Source organism: Toxotes jaculatrix, chromosome 21 (assembly GCF_017976425.1).
Source record: "Toxotes jaculatrix isolate fToxJac2 chromosome 21, fToxJac2.pri, whole genome shotgun sequence".
NCBI lineage: Eukaryota > Metazoa > Chordata > Actinopteri > Toxotidae > Toxotes > Toxotes jaculatrix.
Window position 1 is genome coordinate 16,058,086 of NC_054414.1, and position 14,923 is coordinate 16,073,008.

General features: G+C 41.2%; 1 protein-coding gene across 1 annotated transcript in view; it reads right to left on the bottom strand.

The window, feature by feature from the left end:
* ttyh2 (tweety family member 2) overlaps window positions 1-14,923 on the bottom strand; it is a 48,904-nt gene that overhangs the window by 19,274 nt on the left and 14,707 nt on the right. The window contains exons 3-4 of the mRNA XM_041029332.1: window positions 8,968-9,079; window positions 1,157-1,377 (exon numbers count right to left, since the gene is read on the bottom strand). Of these exons, the coding sequence (XP_040885266.1) occupies window positions 1,157-1,377; window positions 8,968-9,079 (333 nt within the window). The remainder of the gene's footprint in view (window positions 1-1,156; window positions 1,378-8,967; window positions 9,080-14,923) is intronic.

The following is a 14,923-nucleotide window of genomic DNA, read 5'->3' on the forward strand; positions in this document are numbered from 1 at the left end:
GCAAACAAAATATTTCTGGACGAGTACACTAAAGATAGACAGCCAGCGCCGAGACATCAACACTTAGGTTGTGAAAAGTCCAATCAAACACGAAAACGCACGCCCCCGAAACACACACAAACTATCGGCAGGGATGAGGGAGTGATAATTAGTCCATTAACAGTTTACAGTGTCTGGCTGTCAGCTCTCAGTCTGCCTGCTCTATTAGCGTGACGATATGTGGGGTATTGAATTATCGGACAAGCAGAAGAGTCACGTTACTGATCAATACAAACACACCAGCCTGTCTGTCCCTGCAGAAATAACCACGGAGCCTGCACAAGGACAAAATAAATGGCCCATGTGTCTGTTTCTGCTCTGAGATGATAAGACTGAGTTTAAAATTCTGTAGTTGTTAAAGACTACTGCACTGTATAATTAGGGTCTATGCAGGGTAAGAGTTGATGCAATGATTGAACGATTCAATGACAGAACCACGTGTTCACACCAGTGGGTGATACACACATGCAACCACAGTATTACATCCCATCCACTAAATATCCTGTGATGTATTCAGGTCATAACATGCAGAGTGAGACAACCTACACATGAATTATACATTCAACTGCATGTTCAGATGACAAATCGCTCAGTAATTGCAGCAATAAAAAAAAAAAAACAAGTTATAAAATTTCATGTATCTCACATCTTTAAGAGGTACATATATCTGTGTTTTGTAACTAACTAAAATGTTCGTAAATATGTGATCTGTTCCTCCGGGCTAATCAAATACCCCCTTCCCTTATGATTATTCATCTTCTCCAAAATAAACTAGCACCACCATGGATGTCTGTGTATGAAGAAGCAACTTGTTCCCAAGATATTAATAACTATATTTATAAATCTGTTCTCAACTAATTTACATTTCAGAGATGCATGTGTACATTTCTGCATCCCACAATATTTTGGGTGCAGTATTCCTTTGAAAATATTCACGGCAACAGCAAACAACATTTAAAGCTTTGGAGAAAATCCACTTAGGTGGGTTCCAATTTTTGAGGTTTTCTCTTAACTGGAAACCTGTACATCTGGAGCATTACCAGCACTGAGAGTGAACAGAGCCCCCCGGCCACGCTGCACACTGTACAAGCCAGACATGTATTTCTCTGTTCCTCACCTGTAGTACTCTATGTTCGCCGTTTGATCAGCGATGGATGCCAGGTCCACTTTAGCCTCCGCCCAGTCAGGCAGTCCCAGCAGCTGTTTGATCACGTTGTCAGCCATCTGCTGCATGAACTGCAGGGTCTGCACATAGTCGCCCCGCGTGGCGAAGATTTCGTCCAGCCTTGCGAGGTGCTGGTGCAAGCCGCTTTTCATGCTGCCCATGGTGCCAGTAACCTGTAGGGCACAGGAGCAGAGGATGGGATGGGAATACCAAGCGAGAAACCCAGAGCATCACTGCAGAATAAAAAAAAGTCTATACAGTCAGGAAATTTAATTAGATGAAAGTCTAACAGATTGACAACTGTGAGGTTACATGAACGAACCGAAAAGTATTTTTCCTTCAAAACAAACATTTATCAAGCAATTAACTCAAAATCATGAGGATCTCACTAAGTAGATGTTATATCTGTGGTCTCAACTCAGAGAAACATCATCACCAGCGGCTTTTAATTTCTTTGCTCAGTTTCTTTACATTAACTTTATTATACTTCTTTGCTGGTTATGAGGCTCAGTGCCGGAGTGCTGTGAATTGTTTCATCACAGAGGGGCAAGATGTCTAAATATAGAAGTTTTCTGTTGCTTGAAGCGAGGCACTCAACCAGCCAGTCAACTGCTGCTGCTGTTCAGTGGTTACACTGGAAGAGTCCTGGGGAAACAGCTGCATTAATGTGCACGAATGTGTGTGTGTGTGTGTGTGTGTGTGTGTGTGTCCAAGCTGCTTTTCCAGGCTGCTGTTTTTTGTTACACTGATAAAACCGGCATCAAAATCAAAGTTCATCTTTATGTGTATCCGTAAATAAACTGAATATAAAGCGATTTTCTAATCTTATGCTGACAGCGTGGCTCTTGTGACGGCAGTGTTAAAGAAAGAAATATACACTGATAAATTATAGGTAACATAATTTGTGACTGGCTACCTCTGTGGTAACTGTAAGGGAAGCATTTTGCAAAGCTGCCAACAGTGTAGCATACCAGCCTGAGGAGACGATAATGTTTTATGTCCTCCACCTTTCCACTAAAATAATAATATATTGACAGAGTTATCTTATCCTGCTCACGTCTCAGTGCCTTTGGTCAACTTTTAGTCTAAAAAAGTTTCCCAGAGAAAAAAAAAAGTGGCCAAAGGTGAGATTAGCCTAAACATGAGGCTGGTCTATGCTGCCAATCAGCAGCAGCGCAGAGAGAGATAGAGGGAGAGGACAGTGTAGGGGAGCTGGAGAAGCGAGTGTGGGTGTTGGTGAAGAGGTCCTTTTAAAGTAAACAGTTCAGCTTGGAAAACTGCCAAAACCAGAGGGCCCAGAGGTGAAATAGTAGTTTTTTTGGTGCAGAGTGGAGTTTTGTATTCCATGACTGCTGTTTTTGTTTGTCAGACTTTTTTCTAACGTCTCACTAATGAGACCGACAGTTTGTTAACCTGGTAAATCCATGAAATCATTTATCTAATCAATTCCTCAAGGGGAAATGTGATACTCTGAGGCGAAGACCAAACAAACTAAGACAAAGTCACTCATTTATTTTGACACGCCAGATTTTTTACCTTGTCGGCCAAACACAACAAGACGGCATACAATATGTTTGGAGCAAAAATCTCCTGTACAAGCGCTACTCATTTCCGTTGGTTTAATTACTCTGTACTTTGCTTAAAGGGAGAAATTGTTTACAGGGACAGACATCCTGCTATTTGATAATTAAAAAGGGTAATAAATGCTCTCATTCAGCTCTGGGTACTTGGCATTCACAAGAGAGACAACTCATATTGTTGCTGTGTTTGTCAGGGACAGGGTTTTGCTGGAGCTGAGACGTGGAGAGGTTGGGTGGAAGTAATTAGTTGGGTTTGCATTCAATGTGAGGCCCAGTAAACGGCCTATGGAAAGACTGAGGAGAAGCAAAAGCAAAGAAAGAGAAAAGCCAAACATGACTGACTGAGTATTTCTGTTTTCACAGATCGCAGATTCATTGTGGCACTCACTCTTAAAAGCCACTTTTTCTTTCAAAAAAACATCAGATGTTTTCACCTACAAATCATTATGTGCTGTGACAGTACCGACAAACATCCCAGATACAAAAAGAACCAAAGTCAAATTATTTTTTTTTGTAGATTTAAGTTAAAGTTATACAAAAACATATAATATGATATTTTAAGCCTATTTGGTAACTCTTGATCTTGATTTCCTCGTCTGTTTAATTAATTCTGTATTTCTATTCTTTTACTTATATGCAAAACTGATGTAGAAAATAGAAATGATATAATCAAATATACAGTATGTGTGTTTACACAAGCCTGTAGTTTGTTATCTGATCACTCATCCATACAGCTTCGTCCATGAGACTAAGTAGATGAAATCACCGATGAGAAACAAAGGCATGTACGTGATCCTCGCCTCCTGTGTGAGAATCTTATCTAAAACGCTCTGGGAGACGGGCAATACAGCTAATCTCTCCTTCGTCTTGGTCTGATCCTCACCGTTTAAGTGATCCACAGCGATCAAGGAGATATGATTCCCAGTCCCAGTCTTCCCGGCCTTTATCTCAGTCTGATGTTTTGAGGGAATGGAGAACTGTTCTCTGCCTCACATCTTATCCAAACAAACAATGTGTGTTGGAATCTGTTCGGTGCAAAGCTATTTTACTGTGGGATATTCATTTCTGTATGCTGGAGGGTAAACAACAAACAAAAAGACATAAGAAACCCTGATAAATGACAAGAGGCTTTGGGCTCAAAAACTGACAATGGGCTGTCAAATATCAAATGTAGATTCTAGCTTGAGGAAAGGGGAGAGAATATAGATCAGTGGGCATTATGTAAAGGTTCTCATTTACATGAGCATGTATTTATTCTGAAGCCCCTAAGCAGAGTTCGTCACATAGTCTCACGTCCTTTTCCTTGCCTCATTCCTACTATCCTACTACATATATCGCAAGATCAGTACTGGAAAAAGACTCTTTGTTGAAGTGACAGTGTGTGGGTCTTGCCCCCAACTTTCCAATCCCGCCTCTCAGACTCCGCAGAATATAAATTCCACTTCCTTCAGTAGAATTGGATCTCTATCTTTAGGCCTGCTGGGGCTGGTGCACGACCTCCGAGGAGGCGACGCGTCAGAGATGACTCTGAGAGCATTAAACAGAGAGCGGCTGTAAAAGGGCATTTTTAATTTAAGACACAAACCTCGGAGAGAATGAGCCCGCCACCGAACTGAAACAGAACATTGCTTATTTTCATGCTGTTCTTTTGAAAGTTGTGAATCACACTGTAAAGACCCGGCCAGATTAAGACTGCTGAGGACAGGATCATGTGCTGTGTTCCAGCTTCGGTTCACCAAAAGGGCCTAGCTTGGGATCTGTTATGCAGTTTGTAAATGACCAACTAATTCCACACAACTCTCACATCATGGCTGCCACCGACTTCTCGGTCTATGAACCAAATTGTTCTCATTTTCGCTGCTGAGCAAGCATTCAAGAATCACTTCCACTATATTCTGTACTTGTCCCATAATCACTTGATAAATGAGGTCCAATGAGTGTATTTGTTAAAGTTAAACAAAGGTTATGATCCCTTCTTCCTGCTCTGACTCATTGTCTCTGCTTGATAGTGGAGAGACTTTCTTCAATTAAAATTGAATGCGGGAGCTAGAGCGTGAAATGGAACATGGGTCTGAAGTGCCTCGGCAGCTCGGTCACCTCAAAGAACGAGAGACTATCTCCACCGCTGGGTAACAAAGCTCAGCAGAAAATCTCTTATACATTATTTCCTACCTGCTTTTTTCCTCTTAGATACTTGATGACCAAAGAGCTCTTAAAAGGTTGTCCTGCAGAGGGACTTACAGACGTTGATGGGTTTGCTGATGAAACATTGAGCAGGCATTAAGTCCAGGCTTCTGGAAAACCGATGGCCCACACAGTAAAGACGGTTGTCCAAATGAAGGAAGAGAGATTGTGATGCTAGAAAACTGTTAGCTATAAGTACTGCGATACACAACCAGAAGACAGCAGTTCAACAACCCTACGAATGTCTATAATTTAGTTCTTAAGAGAGCAAAAGTTCACAAGAGGAGGGGGATCTGAGCAGAAAGCGGTTTGTGCTTCTGTGCACAGACTGCTGAAAAACGTAACGTACACGAGCAGCTATGGAGACACCACAACACCATGGGCTGCTTGTGTTTTCTCCTATAGTTTTCTGATGCCAGCGGAGATCGTTGACACTCAAGGCGACATGTAGCAAGTTGAAAAACGGCTCAGTGGTCTTTCCTTTTTCAGTAACACGCACCTAGCAAAGCCATCTCCACTCCAAACCTGAGTCCCATGTTCAGTAATAAAACAAGGCACGCCATCTCACCATTGTAAATGAAAAAAAATGTAAACACAGTTCTCACACTCTATTTTACCCGCTCTCAAGAGCAATACCCCAAGGCCCCGAGACACTTGAACTCTCCTTTGAAGAGAGCCGTTTCTCAGAACTATTTTTTTCCCGGCCAAAAAACAGGGTCAGACTGTGAACATGCACATGGCACAGTGCTTAGAAATTTCAGCTCACATCAAGGGCATCTGAATTCCACTGAAGCAACTGGGACTGTCTGTATGGAGTTAAAATATTCTCTCTGTGTTTGAATTAAACCCCCTCCCCAAAAACAGAAATCAAAAACAAGCAGGTTAAATATCAGTAAGTATTCAAAGCAAAGAGTAATGGGAAGATATTTGCACTCCAATTATCTTTTGACTTGAAAAAATCATCAGTTTTTCAGTGCATCATTACTCCCTCACATCATGAATTGCTTCTTATTTTTGTATTATTACAAAAAGCTTATAATGAGAATGACGTGGAAATATGCACGTTTGTTGGGCTCACATCCAAACTGTGTTTGACTCTGGCCAAATGCTCATTGACTGACCCAGACGCCGACCCGCTCCACCGGGTGACTGCTGGCTGCCAAAGCCTCTAGCAACACCCATCTCCAAACAATGAAGTTATTATTAGTGGGTCTAAACACTTGTCACATCAGTCCCGTTGCAGCACAGATAAAGTTCTCTGGCTGGCCGGTGTCCAGATTTAACAGCCGTGTTGATCTTTTATTGCGTCACTGTTTGAAAGTAAGTAGAAAGAAAGCACCTCTCTCACTGTGCAAGAGCTGTGCTTAATTCACACTCTCACCAAGAGAGACAGTGTGTGTTTCTGTGTGTGTGTTCATAAACACATCATAAGCATATGTTCCAGACCATAACTAATCAAGGTCTCAACAGTAGCTGAGAAAAAAGCTTCTGCTGATAATGAGCCTAACTTCCTTCCTTTCTTCTTCTCTACACACCGAGTCTCTAGAAGAGAACTCACTTCTAAACTCTCTTGGATTTGGGCTAAAAGGCATTTGTGTGGGCCAAAGGGCGGTGAAGCCCTCATTGTCAATGATTTCAATACCAATTTCAATCTCGACTCTGCCAATCAGACAGGCTAGCATTGCTCCTTGTTCTACCCCATCAAAGGGCTTTGTCTCCTGGGCTCATGGTTGATTATGTGGGGGGAGACTGGGAACCGTGTGTGGCACACTGGGCTCTTTGTCCTTCTCAAGAACTAGACTCCTTAACAGTCTATAGCTGCCTGCAGTGAACTCACTAATGCACACACACACGCACACACATACACAGGCGAGCACGCTCGCAAACACAAGATGCTAAAATAAAGGCCACCATGTCCAATTACGTGTTTGCATGAGCTCACACATCTCAGAGGAACACACCGACAAGCCTTCACATGAGCTACATGTTGGATGATTTTTTTTGTTGGTAAGATTTTGAGAAATGAACGTGGTTAAGTGCTTGGCAAGATGAATAAGAGACAATCAGTGAATATCAATTCATACATTCCAGAAATGTGGTTGCATTGATGAAATGGAGTAAATACAATAAAAAAACATGTTTATGGTCTGTGTTAGCTGGTTAATGTGCATCAAGTGAGAACTAATCCCAACTGGCAGCTGTACTGATCTTCCAACATCACTAGTCACAGGGTTCTTACATGTTTCCAGTTTAAATCATTTATAAAGTGAAAAAGAAAATCAGTGCCAGACAGCGAAGAACTACTCTCCATTAAAATCTGAGATCGTTTTTCCTCATCATCAGTGCAAGAAGTTCTAAAATGCCACAAAACCGTGCTGTGGTGAGTGCGCTGTGGGCGCTACACCCTCTCTGCAAAGTGTTTATTACTGAGGCCACACTGAGTCACTGCGCTGAGTGGCTCACATACCACCACATTAATCTCCATTAACACAGATGGAGACTTAATCCCTACTCTTCGACAGCAAGTCACCCAGGGTCTCTGCCTGCACTGACACCGATGCTGTTCGCACACTGCTGAAACTACAACACACAGCCAATGGTAACAAATATTACATTCATAAACCTATAATATGGAATAGGATACATTAATATATTGTTGGCCATAAATTATGCTGTTCCTCATATCAAAATGAAAAGAATATGGTGTCGTGTTTTTGTTTTCCCAAATTTAACACTGACAAAAACACTGAATTACTAATAAAAACACCAAGTTCAAGTCAGGTTAATCTACAGGTTAGTCTCACGTCAAGTCTCAAGTCTAGACAAGTCTCAAGTCAATCTACAGAGAATCAAGTCAAAGTGTGGTATCAGGTCAAAAATTTCAAGCCATGTCTCGGGTCAATCTACAGTTCAGTTGTTTTGGTCTACATAAGTCTCAAATCAAGTCTGTAGTCAGTCTATGCATGTCTTAAGTCAAGTGTTTTGTCAAAACTGTCAAGGCAAGTCCCTTTACAAGTTTCAAGTCAAAGCTCAGGTCAGACACGAGAAGTCTGAAGTAATTTAAGATGAATCTTAAGTAAAGTCTCAAAGCAAATCTCAAGACTTTGAGGACGAGTCCAAGTTGAGTCTCAAATTATCATTTTTGTGATGGAAGCCTGTCTCAAGTCAAAGCCTCATGTCTTGAGTGTACAGCTCAGACTGAAAAGCTGAACTGCAAAGTGCTTTTACTAATACTGTTGACAGATAATGAAACTTTAATATTACTTCAAAAACAGCTTTTTCAAAAACATTGGTGGGGAATATCCAGAGGGAGAAAATATCCAAGTGTTTGTCTGCTCCAACAGACAAACTTGTTTGTGTTTGACTCTTGACTGAAATAAGAAATATGTCCCGTCATTAGTGTGAAATTCGCAAAACAGTGAGCTCCATTTGGATGTCTGTGTGATGAGCGTGTCTAAGATGGGAAGTGAGGCGGATAAAAATAGAAAAGGATCATGCACATGTACTGAGCCAAAGCGAGCACAAGAAAGACACAGGACGATTCTTTGTTTCTACTGAGGCCACAGTGGCTGAGAGAAGGTGGAGAGGCGAGAGTGTGTGTGTGTTTTCTGTCTGGGAGGAGAGAGTTTTTGTGTAGAGAAGCTGTCAATTTGTGTGTCGTGGTAAAAAGCCATAAAAAGACCATAAAAACATTTAAAAGCATACTAAACTGAGTCCTCTGGGCCTTCCTCCTGTCTTGTATGTGTGTGTGTGTCTCTGTGGGTGCGTACACAACATTGCTGAAGCCTTCACTCCGAGCTTTTTGTTTGTAGCTGGATGGGTCCCTCATCTGTAAACTGTACGTTATGAAATAGCACAAATTTTGTTTGTTTTTACAAACTAAAGACACGATGTCCCTTAATTTATACAGGGACATGATGAGGTAGATGTGTGTGTGTCTTTATGTGGAGGAGGAATTCATCATGTGACTCTAATCTGAGCGATCTGTGTTTTACCTACCAGACTGTCCACACCGCCCAGCGTGTGATTGGCATTGTACAGGGAGTAGGTCAACTGGTACACGCCATCGTTGGTCTCACTGTTGCCATAGAAACCCACACCCACTGCAACGCTGCAGAGAGAAGAGGGATGGAGGGGACAGGTGAGCCTTTGATAAATTAATGAGAGGAACAGAGTACAACAACAGCCCTGCTTGGCTTGTAAATCCTGTATGTCCAAAGTGATGTCCTTTGTCTGCTTCCACGCCATCATTAGAACCTTTGTTGAATTAACAAAATTAAAGAACCTGAAAGTACTGATTTTCTTTCAGTTCCACAACACTGTGCGATCCTGCGGTAGAAATATACAAGGAGTGTGGCACAACACAACACCAGCACCTACACAACATTTTATGAATATTTCATGCCTTCTTTTTCACCCTGGCATTTGGGCATTATCATAAAGCAGTATCATCAATTTCCCCATCAACACTGACTTTTGGAAAAAAAAAAATACAAAGTTAATGAGGCACTTTGGGACAATCCCTGGAATGAGACTGTTATAGGGCATATTTTCTCCACTGAATAGTTATTGTCAGGGTAAACATATTCATCCAAACAGCGTGATTGACTGTGCATTGGAAAGACAGAGCTGCTGTGTGTGTCTCTTGGGGGAGCATCTTGTGGGACTTCACACACAGTTTAGGTTGTGGGAGACATGATATCAGATTAATTCAGAGTTTGCATCCCTTCCATGAAATGTTTGTGTGCCCCACATTTCACCACCACCATGTTCGACTTGCTTCTTTTACTATTTGTACAATGTGATAAAATATAGTTTAAAGAAGTGCATAAAGACTAATTGATACTGTGTGCAGCAAAAAAAAAAGAAAAAGCAAATCTACTTTTGATGGACATGTTTATTCAGACCTCAAAAACAGAATGCTTTACTACAGCAGGGAAAATAAATATACTGTATCTATAGAGCACTGAAGCTGCTTGAAACTGTTTGAATTTCTGTGTTCACTTATGTAAACAACTCTCTTTGAACCAGAAATTACACCATACAGGGTTCTGGAATATGTGTGCATAATTTGAAACCGTTTTTACAGATTCAGTCATCCGAGGATTTCATTTGTTCAGCTGGAGCATCAGCACAAACAAAATAACCACCAACACAAACACAAACTCTTAAGTAGTCTCTCCGAGCTTCGGTTTTCCCCAAAGTGCTGTCATATTGTGCTGCCATCTGAATGGATTTGGAAGCAGCTACACAATCTTTCTCTACCTAAACCCCACAAACAGATCTGATGTAGCAACGTAATGTGTTGCAGCGTATTCTGGAGGCACGAGAATCTTCTGCAAACACAATGATGCCCATGATACATTAGAAAGTCTAGCTAGTGTAAAGAACTGAAGGTCACACTGGTAACCCAGCGCAGTAAACTGCCAAGATTTTCCACAACATTTTGTATTAGAGGCAGCATACCCCACCTGCCAAGACTGCCTCTGCTAATTTCTGCAGGAAATTATTACCCTTTTATGAAATAAAACATTAATCACCACCACACAGCAACTAAATTTATCATAAGATGAGACGCAGTCTCTATGTGTCAAACTCAGGAGAGGACAAAGCTTAAAACCTCCGCTGATGTATTTGCTGGAGGAAACTTTTCATACTCTGAGTTCATCAGTACACCTTCCTCAGCTGGTGCCGCATCTGCGATAATTGTTTCACCACTCATTTATTCAGATTTTTCCTTTAATTTATCAAACGTCATGTTTCAATATGACACAATACAGTTCAACAGCAGCACAAACTGTGGCCTCTGAAATAACCACATAGATGAATCGATACACACTGACTGAATATAAGTTTCATAACTGCAGAGCCGTTGTGTGCGATTACTTTGGCTGCAGCTAACTCATAGATGCACCTCCATTTTGACTCGGGGCTCAGTACATTATCTGATAATCGATGTCAGTTAATATAAAACAGGGAGGAATAATGCTTTAACTGGGGCACATTTCGCTGCCTAGAGTTGAGCAGATGCAGTTCGTGGCTATTTGACTTGATTATTTATTATGAATCAATATTTTATGACCTCATTAATTCTACAAGGTTTTACGAGAATTAATGATAAGTGGGTTCCTCTTCACTTATCTAATAAACCATAAAACATTAGTAGAGCTTTCTTGAATGTCCTGTAAAAAAAACGGGCCCATGAGTCATCAGTACGTACGATAAGTCATCAGTACGAGCAGCTTATTACGATCTGCAGTGATGTATTGTTAGGCGACCTCTAGCGGCCGTAGTTATTATGTGGGGGGCCAAGGAAGAAGTTTGGTGTCGGGTGTCTGGTACTGTTACCAGGATGATGTAAGTCTGGTATGCCTACTGCTGGTAGGCTCCTATGGGTGGGGCTTTTCTCCAATCTCACCCCATCCACTTATCTTTCAACCATTTATCCATTACTTTGACCTATTTCAACAGTTTCCCTGTTTATCTGTTACTTTTGCAATCTATTTTAATCAGTTATCCATCATGTTAAGCTAACTTTCCCATCTTCTCTGCTTGCCTGCTAGTTTTTACAGACTCACATGGTGTTCAGGTGTCACAGCTGACTCAATATGAAAATATGCTTTTCTTATTCTAATTAGGATTTCTTTTCTTTTTTCTTTTTTTTCTAATTAGGTGAGCTATCCCACAATCTTTGTTTCCCCAAGCAAAGTACCTCCTGGGGTAAAGAGCCCTGGTTGGGAACCAACGGAATAAACCACCACTGCCCCATCACAAAATGTGCTCCAGATGAAACCACAGGGGCAGGTCAAGTCAGTACCAAAGGGAAGATAAGCAGGAGGCAGCCTAATTGAGATGTAGAGCAGTCTTCTTAACCTCTTGACTGGCCTTGAATCCTCCCTGATACTCCGGATAACCATTAAGCAGAAAAGAGAGACCATAAATCCACGGTCAACGATGCTTCCTACAACGTTCGACTGGAGTAGCTGAAGTCTGGCAGAGATAGCTGTGCAGCAGTTTGGCAGTCGATGCTGAGTGCAGGTGGGGCAGAACAGCAGGGGCTGTTTTCCTGATTAGTACAACAAGGATGGAGTCTCATTAACCGAACCCCTGCAGGTAAACCTCCCACTCGGCAGGTTTTAACCCACAGGGACAGACATGAAGAAAGGGAGGAGGAGATACACCAAAGACAGAGAAGGCATGAATAAAATCATCAGTATGGAGAGAGAGACGGGAAGGGGCAGATACAGACAAACCACAAGAGACAGACTGACAGTGAACCAAGCAAGCACTGCATTCTGTGTACAGAGAGACAGTTTACAACAGATAACATGACACAAAGGCCGAGAGCAGGACAATGGGACAAACACAGCAAGACAGAAGAAAACAGAAAACAAATATAAGAAGATCTGCCCTGCTTCATGTGCCCACATTTAATAACAATCCACTGATGACGCAAATACTGATACTTTTTTTTTTTTGTTGCTGGATTGTTTTTTTGTTCCCCACCAGAAAGGATCACCTACAAAAGAAAACACACCACAGGAACTGTTCTCCTTTTATCTCTGATCACAGAACTTCTAATGCCACAGAAGCAGAAAAATGTATTGGGTAAAAGTAGCCGGGAGAAACACTGACTTCTTTGAACCGTGCAAATATTTTAGGAGCAGAATCTAATTAATATGAGGAAACTGAGGACAGAGGGGCATGTGCACAGAGAGAGAGGGGGAGAATCTGCTTTTCTGCCCCTCCTTACCTCCATCAGTCCTCCCAGTTTGCTTAATGCTGCTCCTTGAAATATCTATGGTCTAATTCAAAGAGAGACAATCTCATAGATTTGAGTAGACATGCACTGAACAAAAGTCCAAACTGTCATGTTGATAAATGACAAAGTGGATAAAAGACAGTGAAGGGAATTTAGAAAAGGAACCTTCAACTTGCAGCAGAAAAAGGCCTTTGGCTACTTTAAATAGAATTAGACATGTTTGAATATTTGAGACTTTGCCCCAAAATGGCAGCAATGACTCTCCTGAGACGATAAATATAGACAGATAGATTTATATTTTACCCTGCCCTCCTAAAGTCCCAGCAAGGGCCACCCCAAACGTCCTCTTGCAGCGAGCCTGTAATATAAAACACGAATAGCTCCTTTCCTTTCATATTTTCATGAACACATCTCTGTTTTCAGAGCTAGAAAATTTCCAAAACAACCATTTTAAGGCCTGAGACGCAGGGAAAACAAAGTTATAAATTGTCAGAATAGATGACCCTGAAAAAGTGAATGAAGGTTTTAAAACACTACAGCTGGTACATTTTTATTGCTAGGAGCTATTCCTTTAAAGCTGCTCGCGTGCCAAAGCAATTCTCTATTGGAGCCAATGTACTGGACATTGATATGATGTAAACAGGCAGCTTATCTCTCTTGCCATCTTGCTCTGTTCCGTTTCATGTGGAGTCCTTTCTCATTTCTGATTTCTGTCTGGCAACAGATACCTACCACAATAAACACAAATAAATATGTTAAGTGTCCTGGAAAAGAGAATAACTTCCTTTTTGAGATTATGTGTCTTTGTGGCTTTGGATGTTGTTGGACAGTCACAGATTGGCCACAACCACTCGCTCTAGTTGAACTACTCAACTTTTTGCTTTCCATCATTTTATTTTGAATTTTCAGACTGATTTTATACGTGGATGAATTGTTTGTGGGTTTTTGTATATGCAAACATGCTTAACTCGTTGGATGAGTAAAGTATTTCAAATTGAACTGAAATGAACTCAGTGAATGTCCCACAATTATTTGTTCCGACCAACTGTTACTGTTTAGGAGATTACACACAACATTTAACTTTTTACAGGATATTAAAGACCTTTTCTTTTCTAAATTGTCACAGTAATATACACACTAGAAATATCATAAACTACAAACTATCATAGTTATAGTAAACCAAGCGGCGTTGTCACTGTCCAGATGTCTTCCACATGAGCAGCCTGATCAGTTATGGTACAGTATAATTACACAGTTAATGTGCTACACCATGGGCAGGGCTGCAACCACAGCTGAGTGACATCTGCTCTGGCTTCACCAGTGTTAATTAGGATGGACATCACGGCGTATCAGCTCCAGCCACTGTCAAACATAATTAGAATGGAGGACGGCAGGACCTTAAGCAGAAACATACGGAAGAGGGGAGGACGAGCAGGACTGTGTGTAGAGGGAGAGGAAGCAAAAATGAAAGTGGAAACAGGGAATAGGAGTGACGAGTAAACAGAGGCTGAAAAGAAGGAAAGAACCTGGACTGATGAGATTAAAATTAAGCCAGTTTTCCTCTTCAGTTCAGGTCCAATGCAAAATCCACCGGGCAATCACATCCATCCTCTGGTATATCCAGCGGACTGACATAATCAAAGTTGGGAATCAGATGAAGGAGAGTTGATTTCCCACAGGAAATCCTATCTCATTCATCTCACAAGTCCTACAGTTTATCAAGCTGGGCCAAGTAAACTCTCAGAACAAAACAGGTCGCTGTAATGGGATTATTTCTGAGCACAAAGTTTAGAGATGAACAAATGTGACGTGGTATTTTTTACAGGATCTAACATGACACAGGTTTCCACTTAAAGCCTGAGCTGCTCCACAGAAGCGACGACCAGACAGATGGTCATGATTTTGTGTGTAAAGTGTGGGGGTTGTCTGAAGACCATCTCTGTCACTGAATAAAGAAGACATCAACTTAAAGTTTATTCCACTACAACCTCTCAAGAGGGTACATGGACGAGGATACAAAGACCTACGCATTCATAACACTCACACTGTATATTCAGGCATTTCAAAATAAGTTTTTATCTAAATTTAGCAAAAGTTTTAATATCATTTGTTTTGCGTGTAAGATTTTTTTTTTTTTTTAAATAGTTCTAAATACAAGCAAAACAAAAACCCTCAAAGCTGCAAGACATTTTT